This window comes from Colletes gigas, unplaced genomic scaffold, assembly GCF_013123115.1.
Source record: "Colletes gigas isolate AHSC1104 unplaced genomic scaffold, ASM1312311v1 Colletes_gigas_Sc00018, whole genome shotgun sequence".
In the NCBI taxonomy this organism is placed as follows: Eukaryota; Metazoa; Arthropoda; class Insecta; order Hymenoptera; family Colletidae; genus Colletes; species Colletes gigas.
In genome coordinates, this window is record NW_025106647.1 from 2,395,897 (window position 1) to 2,421,875 (window position 25,979).

The window sequence follows — 25,979 nt, forward strand, 5'->3', positions numbered from 1 at the left end:
TGGGAGGGATTGAAAAAGACAGTGCAGCATTATAGACGGCAGACCCGTGCCTAAAGGGAACTGCCCCTCCACTTACACACACTAATACCAACCACCTTGTATATGAATTCTGGCGTTTCGTATAGCTTCGACGATTCGAAGAAGGCGGCGACTGTGAGTCTATCCTTCTTGCTCTCAACACAGCCGAAATTCGATCTCGCATAATCTCGAGCCGAGATTCTCGACTGCCCAGGCATTTTTGACTTTCCGACCTATGTAGGCGTATACAATGTATAAGCAAAATACCATAATGAAACAAAAATTTCAAAAATTTTTTTTACGGAAATACACGTTTTAGGACCCCTTGATCATATTTTAACTATTAAAAAAAAAGACATTTTTTTACTATGCTTATGGACGTGCGTTCATATATTTATACTATTAATACTATTGGGTCTACACAACCGAATGAATTTCACTGTAATTTAAAATTTTTAAATCTGAAAATATTTGAGAATACTGTCCTATTTGTCCTCTTTGTCCTCTTTGTTTAGCAATTTAAAAAAACGCTGACTCGTTAAAATCAATCATTTGAAAATGAATGGAAGTTGACGCCGTCCCTACTGAAAAAGAAAGACTGGAAAATTTTTCTTCTTTCAGTGAAGGAAACTCTTTTACTTAATTTTTTTCGAAGGCAAAGATAAAAAAGTCGATTTCGCCACGGCAACAATGGTTCAGATTTATTTCAAACACTTGAAAAATCATTTTCAGTCTTCTACATTCATCACCAAGCCTTTCTTTTTTGAATGTAGATTGTACGTATCAATGAAATACATCCTTAGGTATTTTAATAATCCTGAAATTTTTAAATAATCTTAATCGATTGATTACTCCAATGAAATTAATCGATTAATGTCCAATGATGAACCGTACAGCTTTCATCCCGGTAAAAAATAATAAAATTTATGTAATTTTATTTTCTGTCTCACTTCCTCTTGTGTTAATTTCTAAATCTGTTGATAACGCTGCGAGTGACACGAAAATGGTAATGGGGTCCCGGGACCCCAGAGAAACGGGCCGAAAAAATACATTAGGTAAAAGGTCTACTCGTGTACCTCGTCTGTGGCCGTAGTAAGAAAGTAAACAAACGCTTTGGGCTATTATATCTCCGGAACTAGCCACCGCATCGACTTGAAACTAAAATCGCTATATTTCCGGAACTAATAAAGCTATCGACTTGTTCGAACGCTCATTTTAAAGGGCATTTTATCCTCTATCCAATAACTGTACCATCTACTATAATTTTTGCTGTCTTCTATGTTTATTTTCACATTTACTTGGCCGCTACATACCCAAAGTAGTTTCAGGACTTCCTATTGATCATACGACTAGTGTAGTTTTAAACTGGACTATAAATTGTTTATTTAATTGAAAATGTATTTAAATTTGTATGCAGGGTGTTTGCATATTTACTATGCCATTTTATTCGCAAATAATTGTTTTCTCTGAAATTAACTACGGTATCGACTTGAAAGAAAATTTGTTTTCAACAGCGTTTATTCTTCTATCCGATGAAAATTACTAATTTATTGATACTATTAAAGTACTAATGCATGTTTAGTGTAAAAGTATTGAATATTTTTGTACAGGTTTTTAAAATTCAATGCTTTAGAAAAGATATGCGACATAAAAGAGATGGATATGTTACAAATAAACTTGAAAACACAACTTTCTATACATACATATAATGCAAAAATTAGAAGTACGTTGCCTCGTAAAAGAGAAAAAGAAAGGTCATATAACCAGTCACGGTAGGAATGGGTATACATGAAGTACCGGTAGGTTTAGTGTTAATGTTTTATTTAAATATTTGATAACCAATAAAATCAACATACCGTGAATAGTAAAATAGAACCAATACAAGTATCTTTTAGAAAATAATAATTCCTTGTTAGTTAAAGTTTTTATTTAAATATTGGGTTACCAATAAAATCAACATGAAATGAAAAGTAAAATAGAATCAATGCAAAGTTAGTTTGTTTAAAAAGTTGCATGATTTTGTATTCCAATTCAAGTTTAAAATAGAATAACTGATATATTAATAACATTACACCTTTTAGCACATTAATTTTTAATTGCACGCAATATGCATCTCCTCTTCTCATTTTTAAACTTCGTTTGTAACATTTTCGAGGAAGTCTATTAATATACAATGACTCTGTTCTGTTCTCTGCATTATTTCGTGAATTGTTTTATTTCATATCCTACATTTCCTGTTCTTAAGATTTATTTTCCAAAATGGAACAAAAATTTCTGTTCTACAAATAACAAATAAAGTCTCTGCAATGTCGAACTCTATTTTCGAATATATTGACAAGAATCAACGAATGTTTTTGATTCCCTTTGCCGTTGCTACTGTTGCTTTTAGTCGTATTAAACGGTTTATGATGACAGTAGGTTGTCCTGGATAAATACAGGACGCAATTCTGGAAGGTATTAATGGGAGGAAACAATTCAGTACCTTAACGAGAGTCGTACTGTATCTTATTGCATAATTTGTCCTCGTTTCTCATGAGTATAACTGTATAACGTAGTGCGTGTTGGAGAGAAACAATTTCTTCTTCCACACAATGGTAAACTTTGAATACATTCATTCAGGCTTGCTACTTTCAAAACATTATATTATATAAAAAAGAGGACACTTAGAATGTATATACACGATTTGTTGCAAAAATAATTTTCTTACAAACAGAAAAATCAAGAAATCTTTCGTTTGACCAAGTTTTATGACATTTGAATCGTTAGAAGCCAAACAGTTCTAAGTTAAGTTTTTAAGTTTTGTTTCGAACTTAGCAAAATTAATGCAACAAGTTTACGGTGATAATTCTATATCTCTTACCCAAGTTTACGTATGATATAAACTGTTCGAAGAGGATCGAGAATACATTAACGAAAATAATCTCTCAGTTTGTTCGAGAAGAGAAAAGGAATACGCGAAACAATAAAAATTCAGCCAAAGACTTCGATACGATTATTGGAAAATGAGCTGAGATTATCGAGAGACACAACTTATCGTATTCTAGTCCGAGCCTTCGAAACTTTGGACAATTTATGCACGATTTATTCAGTATACGTTGTTGGATGACCAGAAATTGGATCGAGTTTATCATTGCGAGAACCTGTTTGAAACTATGTATTCGTGAACGAGCAAACTTTTATAAATCAATTGTTACTGTTTTCAGTACAATCCAAAAACAAAGCGGTAAAACTATGAAAGGAAATGTTATGACAAAATTTCTGATATCCAAAAGACCGTGGTGAGTATTTTCAAAGGTATTTAAAAAAAGAACGTGGAACAACATTGTTATTTGATACTTTTTGATCACAGAAATTTTATCGTTGCTGAAGGAATAAAATAAAACACTTCCTTTTGAAATTGCCTGGTGTTTTATTATCTTTTCAGAAAGTTCATAATGATAGAAATTTGCACACAGTGAATGTATAATATATGGTGGTACAAGCTATTAGTGAAGTAAATAATTGAGCATCTTAACGAGTATCTAATTGTACCTGTATAAATTGTCATCGTTCGTGAATGCACCGTTGCAAAGTGTATTCTAAACTACGCTGGAATATTCATGGGTTTTTACTGATTGCTTGACCACTTCCATATTAATTGTCAGACTTGTTACAAATAAACAAATCTACAGTAATATTAAGTAAAAAAATAAACAAGTGTATTGCAGTAGAGATAAAAAATATAATCAATTTAATATGGAATTTGTTTGTGTTAAATTAGATGGAATTGTACTTATTTTGTTTTTTTTTGTAACTTCAGGTTAATTCCATTATAACGTTTTTCAACCAATTTAATCGTCATCTTCAAATGTGTTAGATATAACAACTATAATAATAATAAATACAAAAGAAAATTGATATAGTATATCAATGATTCAAAGTCAAATAAAAAAAGTATGTAACTCATATAATACATAATGTATAATACTTTATACTACCAATATAGTATATTAATTTTCTTTTTTACTTAATATTATACAGGGTGTTCGGCCACCTCTAGCAAAAATTTTAATGAGCGATAGTAGAGGCCAAAATAAGACGAAAATCAAGAATACTAATTTGTTGATGGAAGCTTCGTTAAAAAGTTATTAACAATTAAATTCAAAAATTTCAAATCGTTCTGGAAAAATTATTTTCGGTTGCGGGGGTCAACTACAATCATTTTTGGTGAGTACACATACCTCCGAAATCCTATCTACTTTCGAGAAAAAAAATCGAGTAGGTGCTGAAATTTTTCGAATCGTTTTAAAAAAATTATTTTCGGTTGCGGGGATCAATTACAATCATTTTTTATCATTACACATACCTCCGAAATCGTACGCACTTTCGAGAAAAAAATTCCTTACTGAAAATCCAATTACGTGCCTAAATTTTTCAACGGAGAAAAAAAATTGCAAATCGTTGTGGAAAAATTATTTTCGGTTGCGGGGGTCAATTACAATCAGTTTTTGTCGTTAGACATACCCACGAAATCCTGCCCACTTTCGAGAAAAAAAATAGAGAAGGTGTGAAATTATTCGAGAAAATTAAAAAATTGCAAATCGTTGTGGAAAAATTATTTTCGGTTGTAGGGTTCAATTGCAGTCGTTTTTGGTGAATAGACATACCCCCGAAATCGTGCGCATTTTCGAGAAAAAAATTCAGTAAGAGCGGCACTTTAAACGTTAATAACTTTTTAACGAAGCTTCCACCAACAAATTAGTATTCTTGATTTTCGTCTTATTTTGGCCTCTACTATCGCTCATTAAAATTTTTGCTAGAGGTGGCCGAACACCCTGTATATTGCAAATTTTTCACTTGCAGAATATTTAAGCTGGTAAAAGACAATCGTTTTAAAATAAAACATTGATGAACAGTCAATGAATAAATTATATAACTTAAAAGGCCTTTTCATTCATGAGCTTTAAATATGTTCTGTACATTGCTGGGGATATTTTAAAAGATTTTTAGTAACTTAATAGTATATTGTAATACACAGAGAAACGCGTCTAAAGTGTGCATACATATTCATACAGATTTAAACGTTCTATAATGACAGCAAGTTGTGCAAAATGAATATAGAGTGCAACGGTAGAAAGCATTAGTGAAGGAAATGATTCAGCATCTTAACGAGCACCTAACTATATCTTACTGTATAATTTCTCGTCGTTCCCCTATGAATGCAACGTTGCAAATGTAATATATTGTACGGCGCACTCTGCATTCGAAGAAAACAATTTCTCTTTGCATAATACGGGCAAAGTGAAGTACTATCGAGGAGGTAACGTTATACGAAAGGAAAATCGAAAATGAGTAATAAAATTGCTGAAGATAAGCGTTTCACTTTTGAGAAAATCTATTTGAAAATTTTAATAAAAATATTGATTCACTAACCCTATAATTACTCAAAATTGATGAGTGACCCAAACTCACAGATTCACGAAACATGCGATCTAAAAAATGTGGAAAAGTTTGTGAACAATTTATTTTCATAGAAACTAAAATAACGATGTATCATTTCAACTTTGTCGAAAGTTCTTAGAATGCGAAAATGCGTATATTTTTGTTTGAATTTACAGATATTTTGTTATGTGTGTTCAGAATATAACCCCGAAATTTCGCTAAAGTTGAAATGATTCGTTTTAACAATGGGTTTTAGTCTACAACTCTCATAATGTTTAAAAATAGAGTGACTATTCAACGTCGAATGAGTTATTCGCTTAAATCCATCAATATCAAATGTCATTACTGCTTAATATGCACAACTATCTCTGTATACTAGTCAATGAATTAAAATGTATTCTGAAATTTCGTTTTCACTCGTATAATTATATTAACTACAACATTTCCGCGGTGATTAAAGGCTGTAATTTGTTGCGTGTAATTTTCCAGGCGATTTAAACGAACAGGGGTCTTTCAATGGGGTAAAACGAGTCTTTCGTGCACCGGAATGCTTTTCTTTGTTTAACTAGCGGTTGTTTTCTTGTTCATTAATTGCGAACAATTACTGTGCAGAGAAATGAAAACCAACCAGCTAACGTTTCAAACAGTATAAATGCAAAGTAAACATCCCGTCAGGAACAGTGAATACTTTCGACAGAGCTAATTTAATACTTGTTTTTGTTATGGTTTTCACGTTCGAAAATGACAGAAAAAGACAACGAACGATTCTAAATTAATGAAATAAAGAATTGAATGTTGACTAGTGATCATCTAATTTTATGTTTTGATGGGTTGATTAAATTTTTAAGAATCCATTGTTATTCCTATATTGGACAATATTTAAACTTGATGTCAAAATCTTGATGTTATAGAAAATATTTGAAAATGGAGCTCTACTATTTTTAGTACCTTTCAAATAGAATATAATTTTTAAAATACATACGTTTCCAATAAATTTATTTTAAGTACTTGAAAATGGAGCTCTACTATTTTTAGTACTCTTCAAATAGAATACAATTTTTAAAATACATACGTTTCCAATAAATTTATTTTAAATATTTAAAAATTGAGCTCTACTATTTTTTATACTCCCCAATTGAAATACTGTTTTAAAAACTTGCTGCCGAAAATAAAACATATTATTTACGTAGTTAATAGACACAATTTGAAATAGACAATTTACTATTTGGAACAGTATCCCAGCTCTGTTACCAGGAGTATCGGGCTTGGAATACATAACTAGCCCTTTCTTCGCTATGCAACACACAAAGGGACGGGCCCAGGAGATCAGCCAGACTCTAGTCGACATAAGGAAGTACTCTCTTGGGTCATTCTCAGTATCAGAGTTTAATACAATTCCCCCCAGGGACGTGGCCAGTAAGGGTCAAAGTTCGACAGTATTCAATATAAATGCAACGTGGAGCTCGCAAAGGGAAGATCAAAACTGTCTGACTTCGATTGTAATCAACTTGTAGAGAATGCTACGTGTTATTACTCAATACTCTTAGAATTCTATAGTTAAAATTATAAAAAAAAAATTTTGCATTGGTGATCTGATAACGTTCAATTTGCATATAAAATATTTTTCTAGGAACACCCTGTATAGCTAATCCTGCCTTATCTATTTTAAAAATAGATAAGAATCATCATTTCTGACTAATAAGAATTTGTTCGCACTGTCCATAGCAAGTGCAAAATAAGTGTATTATTCAAAATGACATTTGCTATAATGCAATTTGGCAAACAAAATGGCCAAAAAGCAATCGCGATACGCATCGTCCTTATTATTTCAAAAGCTATTTTCGTCAGAGCGTTGCTTCGTCTATCCAAATTTTTATAAAGAGTCTTCCAGACTCGTGTCCTCCAGCTTCGACCAGATTTAAATCTCCGCTACCAGCGAGTCACTCTTCAGTTGAAATTAACTCTTGGGACAATGTTCTGTAGCTACTCTCGAGTTGGTTTTGCTTCACAAGCCCAGGCAAAGTCTTATTGTTAGTTGGAAAACCCACGTTTACCTTTGAAAGAGAGTTACACTCAGAGGTTTCACTATTCCTCCCACTAGTGGTGTACCCAAGGGCTTGCATGGAAACAATCGTACTTTCCACCCCTACATGCTGCATACATCCATTATTTAATCATTAAATTACTTTTATAACGACAAAACGGGATCAACCCCAAGTAAAAACGTTTCCTTTGTTGTGCAGTGAATTCCACACAGGGTATTCGGCAACCCCTGCGAAAAATTTTAATGGGAGACTCTAGAGGCCAAAATAAGAAGAAAATCGAGAATATCAATTTCTTGACTGAGGCTTCGTTAAAAAGTTATTGAAAAATTAAATTAAAAAATTTCAAATCACTCTAAAAAAATTATTTTCTGTTGTGGGTGTTAATTACAATCATTTTTGGTGAATAGACATACCCCCGAAATTCTACCCAGTTTCGAGAAAATAATTCCTTACTGAAAATATATTCTGAGGCCTGAAATGGTTCCCCGAAATTTCATGTGAATCTTTGAAACATCATAACTCATGAACGGATTGGAGGATTTTAATATTTCAACAGGTAAACAACGCGTATTTTAGTGAAGGATATGTAGAAATTCCAAAAATATTCGAAAAGTTGTTCATTGGCTCCGCAAACTGAGAAAAACTCCATAAAAATGGTACAATTTTCAAACAGTCGTAACTCCTGCAATACTGAATATATTTTAATGAAACTTTTTTCTGAAGCAGAGCTCATGGGTACCTACAAAAAGGTATTAGACAACTTTTCTGTAGGGTGTCAAACAAAATTATTAAAAATCAAAAACGAATTTTTATGAAAAATCGATAGGGGGCAGGTGCCTAAAGTTACGGGCGGAACTTTAAACGTTAATAACTTTTTAACGAAGCCTCCATCAACAAATTGGTATTGTTGATTTTCGTCCTATTTTGGCCTCTAGAATCTCCCATTACAATTTTTTCGCAGGGGTGGCCGAACACCTTGTATATTTCTTTTATGACACACCACGTGTTAATCTTGATGAAAAATATTAAATTAATTTTCCTAGCGCATTTATTTTATAGAATATAGAAATATAGACTCATGTCTCTTAGTGTTTTTTATAATACTTAAAAAACTATATATAATTTACAAAATCAGATAACAATGTTTCTCCTTAATATTATTTCCTCCGTAATGTAATAGTAATTTGAAATAAAATAATGTATATAGTAATATAGTAATATAGTAAAACAGTAAAATTGTAAATCTAAATTTAGATAAATATGGTAAATCTAAAGTAACAAGCCTTCGATTACTCTTAATTTCCTTATTGCGCACCGCGAGGGCACAAATTAAAGGTAGTTCGAATTAAAAATCCCACCGCAGGTTGCACGCTTGAAAGCAGATGCAGGGAACTCATTCTTTTTAATCATTTCTCTCAATCCCTGTGCTGGTAGTTTTTATCCGGCGCTTTTTTCTCTTGGTGCTCCTAAACATGTTGACGGAAGTGGCCTCTCGACGCGGCACGAGCAACGATAAGACATCGTGTAACGGCCAGAGGAAGAAGCACCAATCTAGGCCAATTTTTTCCAACCGGCACAACGCGAACTCTTGAATGCCGCTTGCCCCAGATGGAATGATTCTTTCCAGGAATATTTATATTTTTATTTTATTCGCCGTAAAATTAGATAAATCCTCCGAGAAAAAAGCTAAATTCCTTTTGCTCTAATTTTTTACAAATTGTTATTTATTCTTGAGCCTGTAGGCAAGATTCAACAAACATGCAATCATATGTACGCCCCCCAAAAAAACGAATAACAGATTTTACAATTGCCTTGAACATGTTGGGAAAACAGAACTTTTCGTAAACACGATCTGGTTGGTCCAAAATCTGGAATATTATAGACTTAAATCTAATGGATGAGACTCAAGAGAAAATATCTTTACAGTACTTGGAGTTAAGAATACTTTTCCTCGACGATAAGGAGATTGTTAAGACGCCTAATAATTATGAGTTTATGGCGACACTTTCAGCACTCGCCACCAGAGGGCTACGCTCTCACCGCCTGGTTCTATGCACTCTACGACTGGCCATTGAATGTTCCAGCGTCTGAGGCAGGCATTAACTTTTCTTTCTTCCTGCTGTCTCACTTCCTCTTATAATAGCAAGCCACCACAAGTCTTTACTTTGTGTAGAGAATAGCCAGAAGGGTAGATTAACATGCTTGTGATTCTTGGAAGGTGGCATTAGGCACACAAGAGCCTATCCAAAATAATATTTATGGCTTGCTCATAAAGAAACCAGTTCTAGCTCTTGGTAGAGCCATTGGGAATATTGCAGACTCCATAAAAAATAGATGAGACCCAATAGAAAACATCCTTAGAGTACTTAAACTGGACATCTGGGTGTTCGAATACTCTCCCTAAGGGATACGGAGGATGTTGAGATGACTAGAGTAATTATGAGTCTTTACATCTTGGTGGGGAGTAGCCAAAGGGATAGATTAACATACTTGTGGTCCTCAAATCAATTCTGCATGTCCTCAATTGCAGCGATTACATCTGTAAAGGGAACTCGCTTTCTGGGTGTACCTCGTATTTATTTTCATCCATTATTTTTGTTGGCTGAATTCCAAAGCAATCAACTGCGCCCGTATTAAGTAAACTAATATGGCACAAATGTTGTGTAAATTCCATCGAGGATGGGACGGTAATTCAACGTCAGGAATCGCTACCCGGAAACCGTGGCTCGGTTCGTGAAACATGATTAAAGTTCGAAATTCGATAACCAAACGGCCAAGTCGGTGACCTGGATCTTGCCAGACTTTGGTGCAAGAGTCTGGGGTACGATGGTGTGTTTGATGCGTTTGGCGACCCCACGAAGCCGCGGCGTATCGTGCCAAAATCTGTCAGCGAGTGATGTATTTTCCAGTTGCCATCTGAGAGCAACAGTTGTCGCGCGTTCTCGGAAAACTTCGCCCGACGGATCTAGATCTCAACTACGATTACAAATTGCGCGCGTCAAGGCAATAAGCGACCGCCACTCGAGGAACAGGAACGATCTCACAAGTGAAGGACTGGATTTTGATGTGCTTTTGCAGAAATATAGTAAAGTGGTCCCTGTTGGTCTACGTAAAATATTGGCTGTAGATACTTAATACTTTCTGGAATATAAATAATTTAATTGAAATAATTCGTCCTCTACAATAGGGTGAGAAGAAATATATGTGATCCTATTTGAAAAAGGCGACCTTCATTTCTCTATGGAGCTATTTTCTAAATTTTTGTTATTACCATCTGTTTTCACTTATTGGTTAATTTAATCCTGCTAAGCCTTGCTTCAACACTTCAAAATACACACTGATAAGAGGACACTAACTATTTGACTTGAATTTTGATGTCCTTTTGCAGAATGATAGTAGAGTGATCCCTGTTAGTCTGTTTAAAATATTAGGTATAGATAGTCAATACTTTTTGAGTAAATATAAATAAGTAAAATCCTGTTTGAAAAACTCAAGGTGACCTTTATTTCTTTATAAAGCTGTTTAATGAAAATAATTTTACTACCAACCTGAATTTCATTGAGAATTCATGAGAAATATTTATTACAGTTCGATGAATTTTTACTAATAATTGTTAATCTGATAATGTGGAAGAACCTAAAGCTGCAATTATTGAAACTTAAAACAGCACCAATAAAAATAAAATTAAAAATTTTATACATGAAATGAATCATAAAATTGATAATGTTATTTGTTAAGGTGATAGTTTCATAAATAATTGGATGTACCTTCGAAAAAAGAATAATAAAAGCAGAGCACATTTTTTCAAGATTGGTATATTTATAAAACTCTTAAAAATCAATATCTTTTTGTAAATTTCTCTCTAATTAATATTGCCTATAAAAATGTTGTTCGTATCTATTATCTCTTTCCTTAATTTTTAATGTTTTACATCCAATTAATTTCACTTAAAGTATCACAGTTTTATTTTTGCAATAGACCCCAAAACCTATAATCTAGCTTTTTTAGAAGACAAATACAGATAATCCAACCACTTTTTCTTCGCGAATTAGGAATTCAACTGGGATCCTCTATTGTTCTTCCCAGAAATTACTATCATGTTTCCACATGAGTTTTCAAAAGATGGAAATTAATTTTCTATAATAATAATCATCGAAGCTGTACAATTTGCATACAGACCCTCTGATAGTTTACAATAATAGCCGCCGGTAAAACTATTTAACTAAACTTTTTATAGAGGATGCATTTTTCTGGGGGAAAAAATAAAAGATAAATCGCCTAACTCTTCCAACAAAAAAAAAAAAATAAAAAATAAAAGAAAATTGTAAAAAACCGACTTTGTCGTAAAATTCGCGCGTGTGTGTACGCTGGGAAGGTTAAACCAAACGACTTCCACTAAATTTTCGTTTAACTATACCGAGAAATACTGTTAAAATACTTTGTGCTTAAACGTTTATTCACTTTTAGCGCATAATTTTACGAATTCCTCAAAGTTTCGTTTAATTGCACGATAACAGAGTCTGTAGTTAATGTCACTATTATTGCTTGCTGCTTTATGGGCTAAAAACAATAATATGAACTAAGAAGTGTTCTAAAAACTTTTTAACGATGGCACCTTTTATAGCGCTAGAATTAAACGATTCAAATATTTAGTTATTTCTGACGTTTACTGAATTCCTTAATTTGTGATACCGTCACTGTTATAAGTAGCGTTCCAAGATAGTTTCTAGAGAAACGTGCACAAACGTACGAAAATATACAACTAAAATGTCTAATGATAAATATCTATGTTAAACTAAAGAGTTTAAAAGGATTATTGCTGTCAGAATTGTCATTTTTTCCAATTAGTTTTGTTTTTTTTTTAATGGTAAGTAGAGATTATTTTGAATCAATATTTTTTAAGTATGTTTATTTATCTTATAAGTATGCCTAGTATTTTTTTCGTCCAAATATATTAAAAATTGTGGTTGTTGTAAATTCTTGAATAATCTTTAATCTGATAAAGGGAGGGAAAAAGTATCTTCATTAACAAAGGTGTATTTATAAGAGTAATTAGTGGACCTCTAAGTTCTAAATTTATATTTTTCAGCTTTTAAAAAAATAGTCAAACTCAACATTGTTTCATTCTGGATAATACGATTTCAAAGGATCAACTTCATGAAATTTCATTTGTATTTACGTCTCCTTCTCTAGTAACTTCTCAATTTTTTTCTCCGATTCAACATGAATAAAATTTTAATTCGTCCATTTTTTACGCAAATAGTTGAGTTTGTCATGTCAAGCAATCCATCCTGTATACCATATCGTTTTAAATGTTCCAGTTCAACATTAAAACAACCAAAGCGATCAAAATTCGTAATTTCTAACAAGAATTATAAAAAATCCACTGAAATTTTGACAATTTACCCTGGTTTTCTATAAGAGAATAAACATTCATTTCATGTATGATTACATTATACATTTTTTCAAGTGACTAATTTAATTTCTTTGGTACAAATAAATACACCATAGTTGTCAGTAAACATGTTGTAAACATAGTTGTCAATAAACATTTCACTAGTCGGAAGGTTTCAAGTTTGAATGCTTTCCTATACGAGTAAATAACGCCAGTCCATTAATTCACCGTCTGTAAAGTCAAGTTCTCACACGTGATGCGCAACTGCTTTCGAAAAACGACGTTCCGATAAGTGCTTCAGGTGTGTTCAGCGCCGTGTGTCGCGCACGTGGGGACGCGGTATGGACGTGTCACGAGCAGACGTAACGTTCGCCAAGAAACTCAGCCGTTACAGCCAACCCCGAGCGCGCCGTCTGGCTGAAACCAGCAATTCAGAATACGACTGGACCTTTTAGCCGTGATACCTAAAGTCGGATCCCTGGATGTTCCGTTTCTCGGTCAGCAAGCAGCCTGATTACTTTGAACGATCCCAAGCGGGAAAGATGAGTGCTTGGATAGCGGAGAAAACGATCAAAAAATACCCGGAATAAAAGTAAAAATGAATCGCCTTATAAGGGCAACGTTTTGACACGAGAGAAATCATAATAAAAATATTATTCGTGTATGAAACTGAAATCGGGTTTAGTGGATTACTAATTCGCTGCTTTCAATGCTTGGGTGAAAAATAGAATCACTCTGTGGGTGGATCAAATAGCGAAACATGCTCGAATTACTTCGCACTTTTTAAATCAATTTTCAAATGTAACGTTAAAATAAATTGCAAATTCTCGTAAATTATATGCTGGGCAACCTTCTAGTTGATAGTACGTTTCTGTTTTTATATTGTTATATCTCCAAGTTGGGAGGGGTAGACACGTTCAACTTACGAATCACGCGTCTGAGGTTCATTTTAAGAATCGTTACTGTAGAATAAAAAATAGGACTATTCGTTCGTGCTAGTACGAATTGCGTGGGAAAGATAGAAATGTTCAACTTACGAATCACGTCTGGGGCTGATTTTAAGAATCATTACTAGACTGCGGATCTTTATGTAAATTCATACTTTTATCAATAAAAATTAATGGAATGGGAGCTTTATAGAGGATTGTCTCAACCTCTAAATATAACAATTCATACCTTACTTTAAGTATTTCGTATATTTTTGCATATTAAGTGTATTCTACAGCCTTTTGAGAATTAAAATTTCCTGTAAATGCATAAACATCCGTAGTCTTATCGTTATTGTAGTTGTTTGTCGCGAAACAAATGTCGAGTAGAAGGAAAAGGCAAATGAACATGTCCCCCAGTTGGGAGGGATAGAGATGTTCAATTTACGAATCACATTTGGAGTTCATGTTAATAATCATTATTGTAGTTGTTTGTCAAGAAACGAGTGTCAAGGAGAAGTAGAAGGGAAATGAAGGCGTTCCTTAGTTGGAAGGAATAGAAATTTTCAATTTACGAATCACGTCTGGAGATCATTTTAATAATCATTACTGTAGTTGTTTATTGCGAAAGGAATACCAAGGAGAAGGAAAACGAACGTGTCCCTCAATTGAATGGGATAGAGATGTTCAATGTACGAATCACATCTGGAGTTCATTTTAATAATCTAATTACTGTAATTGGTTGCCGCGAAATGAATGTCGAGTAGAAGGGAAAGGCAAATGAACGTGTCCCTCAGTTGGGGGGGATAGAGATGTTCAATTTACGAATCACAGTTCATTTTGAGAATCATTACCGTATTCACGAAACCCAAGAAGATTTCGATTTCGCCGTGGAAACAAACTATTTTCAAAAAATTGTTTACATGGCTGTAAACGAGTGAAAAATTATGCGTCATAGCTGACACCTTGTATAAAATAAAATTTATTATCTATGACTCCAAAATTGGAGGGATAATTTTTATTTTAGAAAATCTTGATTATTCTCAACAAGAATGTAAATTTTATTCTCCCATTCGCTTTGACGAATAATTTACAGTACTGTTTCCGATATTTTTTGGTCACCCTTTGAATACACGCATCCGCGGTCCGTGTATTGATCCAGCCATTCGGATCGCCTCTAAGTAGCTCAGCATTAGACATTAAGTCGAACGACTCCCAAGGAGTTTCAGGAACCCATTCGAACCGCTGGCGTCCGGTGGCTCGATAATTGAATCCGGGATTCTTGCGGCTCGTTCTGAATAATTACCGTTAATTGCAAGGGCCGCGACGTTTCTCCAAATGTTGGATCCGTTCTAATGCTGATGACGCTCGTTTTGTACTTCGGTTCGTAATTCCGTGCTGTTTCTTTCTCGTATCCCCGTGTCTGATATCTCTGCTGAACGCAGGGGACCGCGAAGAGGAGTCGCCGTGAATTATCCGGAATTTATGACGGAAAATAAACGGACTCTGTTGGGTGGCTTCCTTTCGTTTGCTTTATTTTTCCTATTACTTTGTTTCGTCATTTTCTCTTCAGATTAAAACGGCCGATGCGCACGTATACGGCGTCGTGTTAGCTATTTATCTGCGGCGATGTTTGGAGTATTCCAACAAAAACCATTCTTCTGCCGTTTATTCATTTTCTAGATTTGCGTAAGAATTATTAACGCGTACGAATATTATTCGAGTATAATTTAATTTCGTATAGAAGTTTTAGAAATGTTAAACAACTTTTGAGTTTGGTCCAATTGAACCACGTTCGCGGTATAATTAATTTCATTATATTATTATTAATATTCTCACGCTTCGTAGATACGTTTTTATGTTTACAATTGTGTAGATCGTTTCAAGTATTTCACACTTATATGTTTTTATTTTTACTTCTGAAGCAGATCCAAAGCAGACTGAATATCGTTATAATTAAAATATTAATAATGTCACAAAATTTATAAATTTCAATAACATTACTATTAATAATCTTTTCTTCGAGAAATATTTAAACTGACTAATTTTATATCGACTAACGATTAACAGTTATGGCCACTAGTAATTTTATATATTTCGAATGATCAGGTTTACGAATGTCTCAGGAACTAGCACATTATGCCGATAATATTAATTCCGTTATCAGGCACAATTTGATGCAGGTGATGTGTTTATATGTCTCCAGGTGGTAGGATCGACCATGCACATCACTATAACAATGCTTATCGAGCACTGGACGAAACATTAGCGTTGGAGGAAGCGGTGAGGGCAGTGATGAAGGAAGTGGACCTGTCGGAAACGCTACTCGTCGTGACAGCGGATCACTCGCACGTGCTCACGCTTGGCGGTCTCGCAACCCACCGTGGAAATCCTATATTCGGTAAGTGACACGATAGATAAACCAGTGCCCAATAGCCTGTATCTTCTATCAAAAACCAACTGGAATTGAAAGATTTACAGTATTTAAGGGGGGAATTATCGTGTGACAGCTTTAAAGACAACCAATAATTATCAATTCTTTTTCAAATAACTACTGTTCCTTTTGATCAAACTTTTCCGCCAAAAAAGGCCACTTCAAATCAGGGAAAACTATTTCCTTTATATTGATACTGTTTAGTATTTACAAATTAATCGTGTTAAACTCTTCAATTTTCTTAAAGTCAAATTGTTCACGTTAAATGCTACATCAAACCCCTCTAATTGTCCACGAAAATGAAACATTATTTTCAGACATTTGGAAACTAGCCACAATTTGTCGGAGAACTTATTTTCACAGCCTTAAAATTTAAGAATCTTGTTTAGAATTTTTGGTTGTTTTTAACAACTAATCTTGAAAAATCTAAATGTGTTGAATGACATGACACATAAGCTTTGTCAACTCGATTTCCATTCCTCTTCAACGATAGATTTTCCATTTGTTTTGTTATTGCGCAAATTATTTGTTCTACCACTGTTCTCAAATTTCTTAAGAATCATGGAATATATTCTTAATTGTGAAACTATGTCAATACACCGAATTATAAGATTTCTAATAGATTTTTCTAGTCTTGCTAGTAGAATTCAACCTACTAGTGTTTATTATAATTCAATTTAATAATAAATCTAGAGTTCAATATGCAGGGTGTTCGGCCACACCTGGGAAAAATTTTAATGGGGAATTCTAGAGGACAAAATAAGACGAAAATGAAGAATACCAATTTGTTGATGTAGGCTTTGTTAAAAAGTTATTAACGTTTAAATTTCCGCCCGTATTCAATTTTTTTCTCGAAAATGCACAGGATTTCAGGGGTGTGCCTGTTCACCAAAATGATTGTAATCGATCTATCTAGCTAAAAATAATTTTTTTGGAACGATTTGAAATTTCTTTTTTCGCCAAAAAATTTAGACACCAACCTTTTATCGATTTTTCTTTAAACTTCGTTTTTGATTTTTAGTAATTTTGTGGGACACCCTACAGAAAAGTTGTTTAATACTTTTTTGTAGGCATCCATGAACTCTAGTTCCTCCCAAAATTTCAATGAAATATATTCACTATTGTTGGAGTTATGACTGTTTGAAAATTTAACCATTTTTAAGGGGTTTTTCTCATTTTGCGGAGTCAAGGAATTCGAATATTTTTGGAATTTCCACATAGTCTTCACCAAAATACGTGTTGTTTGCCGTTTGAAACATTAAAATCGTCCAGTCCGTTCACAAGTTATGACGTTTTAAAGATTCGCATGAAATGTCGGGAAACCATTTCAGGCCGCAGGTTAGATTCTCGGTAAGGAATTTTTTTCTCGAAAGTGGGTAGGATTTCGAAGGTATGTGTATTCACGAAAAATGATTGTAATTGACCCCTGCAACCGAAAATAATTTTTCCAGTACAATTTGAAATTTGTGAATTTAAATATTAATAACTTTTTAACATCAACAAATTGTTATTCTTGATTTTTGTCTTAATTTGGCCTCTAGAATCTCCCATAAAAATGTTTCCCAGGGGTGGCCGAATACCCTGTATATATCACGACATTGTCTTCATCCATTTTATGTTGTTTTTACAATATTTCTTTTCTATTATAAAGTCATCGTCATTCCTGGCCACTGAATACTTAAATAATTTTGTAAATATGTCTATTTATCATTTAGTAAATCTTCCAACATATATCTCGTATCGTCAATGTAATATTAAAATAATGATCGTGCTATCATAATAACTGTTGCTCTATTGTGTGCATTCTCATTATATTTGAGTAGTAATACAATACGTCGTGTATGAAACACGCCGGAAGATACAAATTCGTCGAACAGCGAATTTCAACTCTTTTCTGTTCCAATACGATGCAATTTCCGCGAGCAAATCCGCAGATCGAGGATCTTCCCTTGAAATATACCTAATCGTGGCAAATGTAAGGATGATGCCTGGCACGGAATGACACGAGGTTATATCTTCTGATACCGTGTCTTTTACGAACCTCGTTACTCCTTTGATTTCACTCTTGCTTGGAAAATGTGAAAGGTAGACAAAGAAACACGTTCTTCGTTATATCAGATCGAAAACTGTCAGTGTAATTTATATTTTTCTCATACTTCGTCACTTGGTCTACACGGAATACAAACAGCAAAAAAACTTGCGTTCTCGATATTAAAATCAGGACAATATGGCCAACGAGAATTCCCTCGATGTTATGCACGATAATACTCGGTGTTAAAAGTCGTCCAGATGTATTAAAAGTCGACTCTACTGCTCTCTGCTTCGGTATTTTCACCCTTCGATCTAACCCAGGCTTAACGCAAGCCTGAATTAAAAAATAATTTCAATTCTTTGCCATTTATATATTTTTCTCTTCATATGTCTAGATTTATAATTCATAAAATATTTGAAGATGTTATATAACATCGATAATTTCACGTTGTTTGTTACCTAACAATTACGTCAACTAAATAATGTTTTAATCTAATAATTGTTTTTATCCGTTTGAAGTCAATGAACTTGTATATAGAATATTTTCAACTTACATGTTCTTAAGACAAGTAAATATTATTTAATTACCTGTCTGTGTGTTTGTGCATTTTATAAATACTAATCAATAATTCCATATGTCAGCTTGTGGCTGTAAAGAAATTGGACTCTTTGAGAAATTAAATTAAGAGCTGCAATCTAATTCTTGGAAATGATTCTCATTCTCATGTTGGCAAACATGCGCATGTTGGAGGTATTTCCTTTTACCTCGTTGGCAGGCGTGCGCGCCGTCTTTTATTTTAGCATAGTATGTATAACACTGTGCAGTACCAGTACGATGTATGCAACGATACGTGCCATATGTATTAAACGTAACCTAAAATATATGTGCCGTTTATTGTCCATTTCTATAACCTCTGCTACACTAATTTAAACGAACGTTTCTTTACTCCAGTATAAGTCAACTTCAACCTAATGAAAGAAATTATAATATACAATTTTTGAACGATGCAGATACATACATATCATTCCTCATTTCGTTATACTAAATATGACTAGAAACTATTCGTTTAAATTAAATTTTAATTTTAAATTAAATTTCTACAATTTACTTGTGATAAGATTGAGCGAAGAGTAAAATTAATAATCAACAATTTCTTATATTCGTTACTCGAAACAAAATAAACGCAAAAAGAGGATTAAGAAAGTAATTGCACCTTCCTTGGGTTTACTTTAATTAGCAACAATACTCAAATGAATTAAATAGTAGTATTTTTAAATGTAAGTCAGAGTTAAAAAATTTGTTTTTACAACATGGGAATCGTATTGAACGGTCAGCTATAAAGTCACCGACGAACATTTCGTCGACAATATTTTCATCGACACCATTTTACTGCCACCATTTATTTATCAACACGCACAAATCACCAACAAACGTTTCCTCGACACTGTATTCATACATATTATATTTGATCGAAAGAGCTTTTATCGAAACTGTTTTCTAGCGTTGCGTTTGGAAAATTATTATTCGGTACGCGCTCTGTTTTGGTTGGTCGAAGCAAACAACAGAAATGCTTTCGTCTAATTGTGGTAAATGGAAAATTTATACGCTTGTTTTTCGATACAGAAATCATAAAAGTAGAAGCAATCTATATTATTAAAAAATAATTGAAAAAAGCTGTTTGTACGCGTAACTATTTGCGCGTTTGCCTTTTTGTACGCGTACCTCACACGCCTACTTAAAATTGTGTGAGTAATTAGGGTGGTTTACAGAAGCAAAGACGTCGTTTGTTCGTTAAGTCTTTATTTGAAAACAAGTAGATGACGAGACTCTTGGTGTGTATTCTGACTGAGCGTTGATTGATTTCTGTCTAACAGTGGTATCTTTTAGCGCTTTTCGACTCGGTGAAGTTGTGGTTGGTTGGTTTCATTAGTGGAATGGGCGAGATGGATGGCTTCTTATTGGTGGTGCTTGGGAGGAGGGTGTATCAGGAATGTTCTTGAGGCGTGTCTTAAATGTTTAAATATTTTTGGGAAAATGTTTGTCGTTGAGGCAGGTATGGTTTATTGGGGGTGTTTGCACGTGAGGTGCAGCTGTCGAGGAGTCTACGTTTATGGGGACGGTTTTAGTCGCGAAAATGCTTAATTGCCTTACTTCTATGGTCTGCTTACGGCGACATTTTCCAGCTACCTGCGTTGGACGCAAATGTTCGGTGTTATAAAATCCTGTTCTTAAAAATGATTTCGCTGCGCGACAAAAGCTTTTATTGGAAAACAAATATAATGAGCAATAACTAGAATCATAGAATGTTATTATATAAGTTACACTATATTGAATATTATATAAATGGATCAGTGTTCGTATAAATAAATAAACTGACTGTGTTTAATAATGACAGAGAATAGATCTCTTCCATTTCTATATTTTCTATGTGCAAAATTATTAATCCAAATTTGAATATTTCTATTTCCTATATAAATGAACAGTTTGCATTTGATAAGCATCAATAACAAAAAGAATAATTGATAACAATTAATAATAAACGTCTACGAGAGTTTTACGCAAAACACAATAAATATAATGAGCAATAACTAGAATCATAAAATGTTGTAATAAGTTAAACTATATTGAATATTGCATAAACGAGGCTAGTGTTCGTATAAATAAATAAATGAATTGGCTGAGCTTACTATTGACAGAATATAGATTCCTTACACTTCGATATTTTCTGTTTGCAAAATTATTAATCGAAATTTGAGTATTTCTAGTTTTAGAGTCTCATATAAATGAACAGTTTGCAATTGATAAGCATCAATAACGAAGAGAATAATTGGTAACAATTAATAACGAACGTCTAATTCTTCTCGAACAATTTCCAGAACCAGAACAGACAGCTTACTCGTGATCAAATTAAACCGCGGAACAATGTAAATCGCATCCTTCGAGTTGATTCTCTTATGCAACCGAGTAGGTATTCTCGCTAACGAATCGACTTACAAGACTCGGATATAGAGGAGAAGCTAATACCGGATTTCACTAACGATTTAATTCGCTCTCAAGATTGTTGTTTCCTCGTTTGTTAAACCGATTTCGTAGCAGCTGCCACCGTACTCCTGTGGAACTAATAACTAGACTCCCGGAAGTTTATGTAATTGAGTATTTGTATAAGGGAAGACGAAAGTAGAATTTGCAAAAATAACATAAACTTGGGATTTAAACTCATTATTAAAATGAATAATTAAAATCGAAACGATGCATTGTTATTTTAGCGTGTGAAGTGAATTATGCAATAAAATAGGGTGTTACTATGGAAATAAACTATTCTCGAGGTTTTTGATATTTTTTAAATTGAGTTTGAGTCACGTACCAATTTTGAGTAATTATAACATTTGTGAATCATTATTTTTATTAGAATTTTCAAATTGACTTTCTGAAAAACGAATTTTTTGCTTCTCTCAAGTCGAAATGAGACACCCTGTATTGTACTCGTATTAAATAGAAATAGAGAAATTGAAGTACATATTTTGAAACTCTACTTCCCATTTATTTTGCATAATCCCAACATTCCGTATTTGCATAAACTTGCATCTCTGCAATAACTTGGAAACACTCGGTGGTAATATAATACATACTTAAAATGATTAGTTACGCTGTTTTATAGCTTGCTACACCGCTTCCAACGTATCGGGAACCGACACATGCAACCCCGAGAGGTCCTTCGGAGTTCTCGATTCGATAACATTCAATCTCACTCGTTGATATCGTGATCCCGATTCGTTCGTCTGAACGTAATTAAATTGGACTTTACAGTCACCAAGAAAAGCCCATCGGTTTTGAAATCTAAATCCGGGTCGAGTAACGATATACTTGGCCAAAAACGTGATCGCGGTTGACGTTCTATTTCAATTTCCATTATTTCCACCGAAATATGTCTTTCAACACGTTTGCATTAGGATATAAATTATTGTGGAAATAATTGTCTAAAAAAAAAAAAAATAAAGTCAAACAATCCGTCGATAAAAAGTGATTAAACTTGGAAAACAATTTAAAATTTACAAGTTAAAATTTTAAATGGTACCTTTGGCAATTTAATTTGTTTTTAATAAATAGTAACAGCATATGTATATTTCAAATATTCATGGTAATTTAGATGTCATCATAGTATAAATTATTAAACTTAACATCCTTGAAATATTTCAAGTGCATTGTTCGAGTACATTGACATGTAAATTATCATATATATTTGCAATAAAAATAATAAGTAAACTCTTAAAACTTTCACTCTTTTCAGTACGTTAAATTATTAATATAAATCTATCGTATGATATTTAAAAAAAATATAAACAAATATTGTTTCCTGTAAATTTTGGATGATTTTGGAATTACAGGATTACCACGTTCAAAACTTCCTGGAATAACAGGTTAAACTCAGGCTACTCAATGTAGCCTAGGGCTTCAACTTGGGATTTCGGACACAAAGTTTATTTACATAAAGTAATTACCTTGACATCCTCCTCCACTTCTATTAATTTATCTACAATGTACAGAAACACTTAGAAAGGGCATATTTTGTCAATTACTGCATTATATTTATATTTAACAGTTCTTCCATTTAGAATAAATAATAAGTAAAAACGAAAACAAAGTCTCCTTAGTATTGTGAAAAACATAACTTCTAACTTTGCAATAAACTATCGTGTATATAGAACTCTTAGTTTCTTCACAGGTGATCACTTTTACGCTTCAGAAGGATCTACCAAACCTTTGCAGCAATGATCAACCGTTATTTCTCTTAAAGTAATTTAACGTCCAAGAAATTTAACATTCTTCCGTTGATTTACGATGCATCGATTCTAAATTATTCTCGTATAAAGGGATGCAAAGGACACTCGAGGACGACGATTTCGTTTCAGCTCGTTCGAATTCAAGTCCATTCGCTATTCAGGTCGCGCGAAAAGGACATCGATGCAACGAGTCAACAATTTATCCATCTCCGTCGTGTATTTGGTTCATACGTATCAATGGAATGACATGGAAGGGGCTTGGCTGGCAATCCAATACCAAATAAGTGATTCGGTACACTATTTTATATACCCTCCAGTCGCTTCTTCATCGCGCATGGAAGGACCAGACCCTTCAATTCCAAGGTCCCCGATTCAATGCGATCCAATCTCCTTGGACAAACCCAGGTGCCAGGATCGAACGTTTGTCCGAGGTTAAATCCAATCGTCGCGAAATGCAAAGGACAGTTTTTGTGGCTCGTGCGTGTATCTCACGGCCTCGCCTGTTTCGTTGAACCCGATAATCCGAAACGCTAAACGTAATCGTTGCCCTTGAAACCTTTCGAAATTCTTGGCAAAGCCAACAAATTGATTTGAAAATGTGGATTGAGATACAAAAATTGAGTCACATAAATATTGAGAGAACATAGTAGCTTTAAAAATTAAATTCAATTTACGAATCACGTTTGGGGTTCATTTTACGAATCATTACTGTAATTATTTGTCGCAAAACAGATGTCGAGGAGAAGAAGAAGAGAAATGAAGGGTATCCTTCAGTTACGAGAGGTAGAAACGTCCAACTTACGAATCATAGTATGGAGTTCATTTTACGAATTATTATTGTAATTGTTTGCCGCAAAACAGATGTCGATGAGAAGAAGAAAGGAAATGAATGCGTCCCCCGGTTGGAAGGGATAGAAATATTCAATTTACGAATTATCTATGGGTTTCATTTTAAGAATCATTGCTGTATAGTAAAAAATGTAATTATTCTTTCGCGCTGATACGAAACGATGGCGATTACATGCAAAATGAAAGGCATCAATGCACTTGGAACTCACGGTGTGCAAACAATAACGTGCACTTAGTAAAGATGAATGTCAACAACATGTCTATAAGCTACACTGTCCAAAGTTTTGTTGGGATGTCTCGTTTAGAAATTCTCTTCTCTCCAACAAGAGTAAATTTTTACTTCGTAAATTGGAGAGATTTATCTAAAGAACAGAAAATCATACAGGACTTATGTATTTGTTATGAATTTTTTTACGAGTATAACATTATCGATTAATATTATAATTTGACTATAAAAAGAAATTGAATATTCAAACTAATCCAAATCCTATGTATTGAAAAAATCTGTCAAAATGTAATCTGATTATGTCTGCCACGAGATTACATGTAATCGCACTATAATTATAGAATAACTAGTTTTTATACGCTTTACAGATTTACAATTATAATTATATTGTTATTGGACGGTTGTGTGGATACATGTAATAGTATCGAATGTACAGTAGTGTTCGCTTATATGGCATTATGAGTGTGTAAAGTGCCAAAATTCTAGTAGATAAATCGCAACACATTTTTAAGAAAAAAGGTCGATCATCTACATATAAAAGTTGATATTAACTTGACCTCACGTCTCACGCACGATAATGCGAGAACTAATGGTCAGAATACAAAACAGACAGAGTAAGCAGTCCCAGAAAGTGGTGGGGATAACTCGATGCCATATAAGCGGACAGATTTGGTGTCATACTGTACTCGGATTGCAGACCGATTTCTCCACTTTCAATACTGAAAATACTTCTTGAAAACCTGCTCATGGAACAATAGCAATATACCACACGCGTTATTAACTTGATTTTTAAATTGTTGAATAAGAAAAACAGCAACTTCTAAATATTTTTAGAAGTCTTATCGTTAAGAGTGTTCCAGACGAAATTTCCCAAAGACCATTAGAATATTTGCAGTTTCTTCTACCGTATTAACCAGGAGCTCAGCGTTAGACACGTTAAGGGGTCTTCTGCCACCCCTGTCTATACCTTTGAGTTACGTCGATCCCTGAGAGCGAACCGCTTTGCGTTACGCAACAATTGACAAGGCAATGACCGTCATGAATATTGCGTAGCGCGAAACGCTGGCCAATATTCGAGGGGTTCCGATTCACTCCCGCGTCATGAATAGTGCGTAGTGCGAAACGCTAGGTAATATCCAAGAGGCCCTCGTGCACTCAAGCTCGAAACGCTATATGGATCTGCTACGCAAAATTGTCAAGGTTGACTATTATATGCTGTCGAACATCTCCCCCACTTGTGTCGTACGACCTTCCACCACTAGTCAACTCATTCCACCACTCTGTACCTTCCTTCAACTTGTATGGCTATGGTTTTATACAGGGTGTCCAAAAAAAGGTTAGCATCAAACTTATATTACGTGTTACTTACATAGGACAAATAGATGCAAAAATGTCCAAAAACACTTTATTGAAAAGACATAAATTTTTGAAGATATTTGTGATTTATTGTGATGTTATTTTTTAACACTCTGCATGTGTAATGGTGAATTACTTATAATAAAATGGTTTTCTATCATACGTCAAGTTTGCTAGTTACTCCGAGTACAATTTGTAAATTTTTGAATTAATAAAATAGAAAAATCTGTACAGTTTTGTCATTTATGCACTGTTACAATAGAAGAAACGTAAAAAATTACATAAAGTGTATTTTATTTGTCAGATTGGATTGTTTAATGAATAAAAAACAAAGTCAATATAGTTTTGTCATTTATATACTGTATTATTTGTCAGATTGAATTGTTTAAGAAATAAGAAAAAAATAGAAAGTGATTATAACCGAACACATATTCGTGTACCTATATTTTTATTTTCACGACGAGCAGAATGCATTCCAAGTTGTGTTCACGTAGTT

General features: G+C 33.7%; 1 protein-coding gene across 1 annotated transcript in view; it reads left to right on the top strand.

Annotated features, from left to right (window-relative positions):
* LOC122400523 (alkaline phosphatase-like) overlaps positions 1-25,979 on the top strand; it is a 490,617-nt gene that overhangs the window by 392,698 nt on the left and 71,940 nt on the right. The window contains exon 8 of the mRNA XM_043402045.1: positions 16,012-16,206. Within this exon, the coding sequence (XP_043257980.1) occupies positions 16,012-16,206 (195 nt within the window). The remainder of the gene's footprint in view (positions 1-16,011; positions 16,207-25,979) is intronic.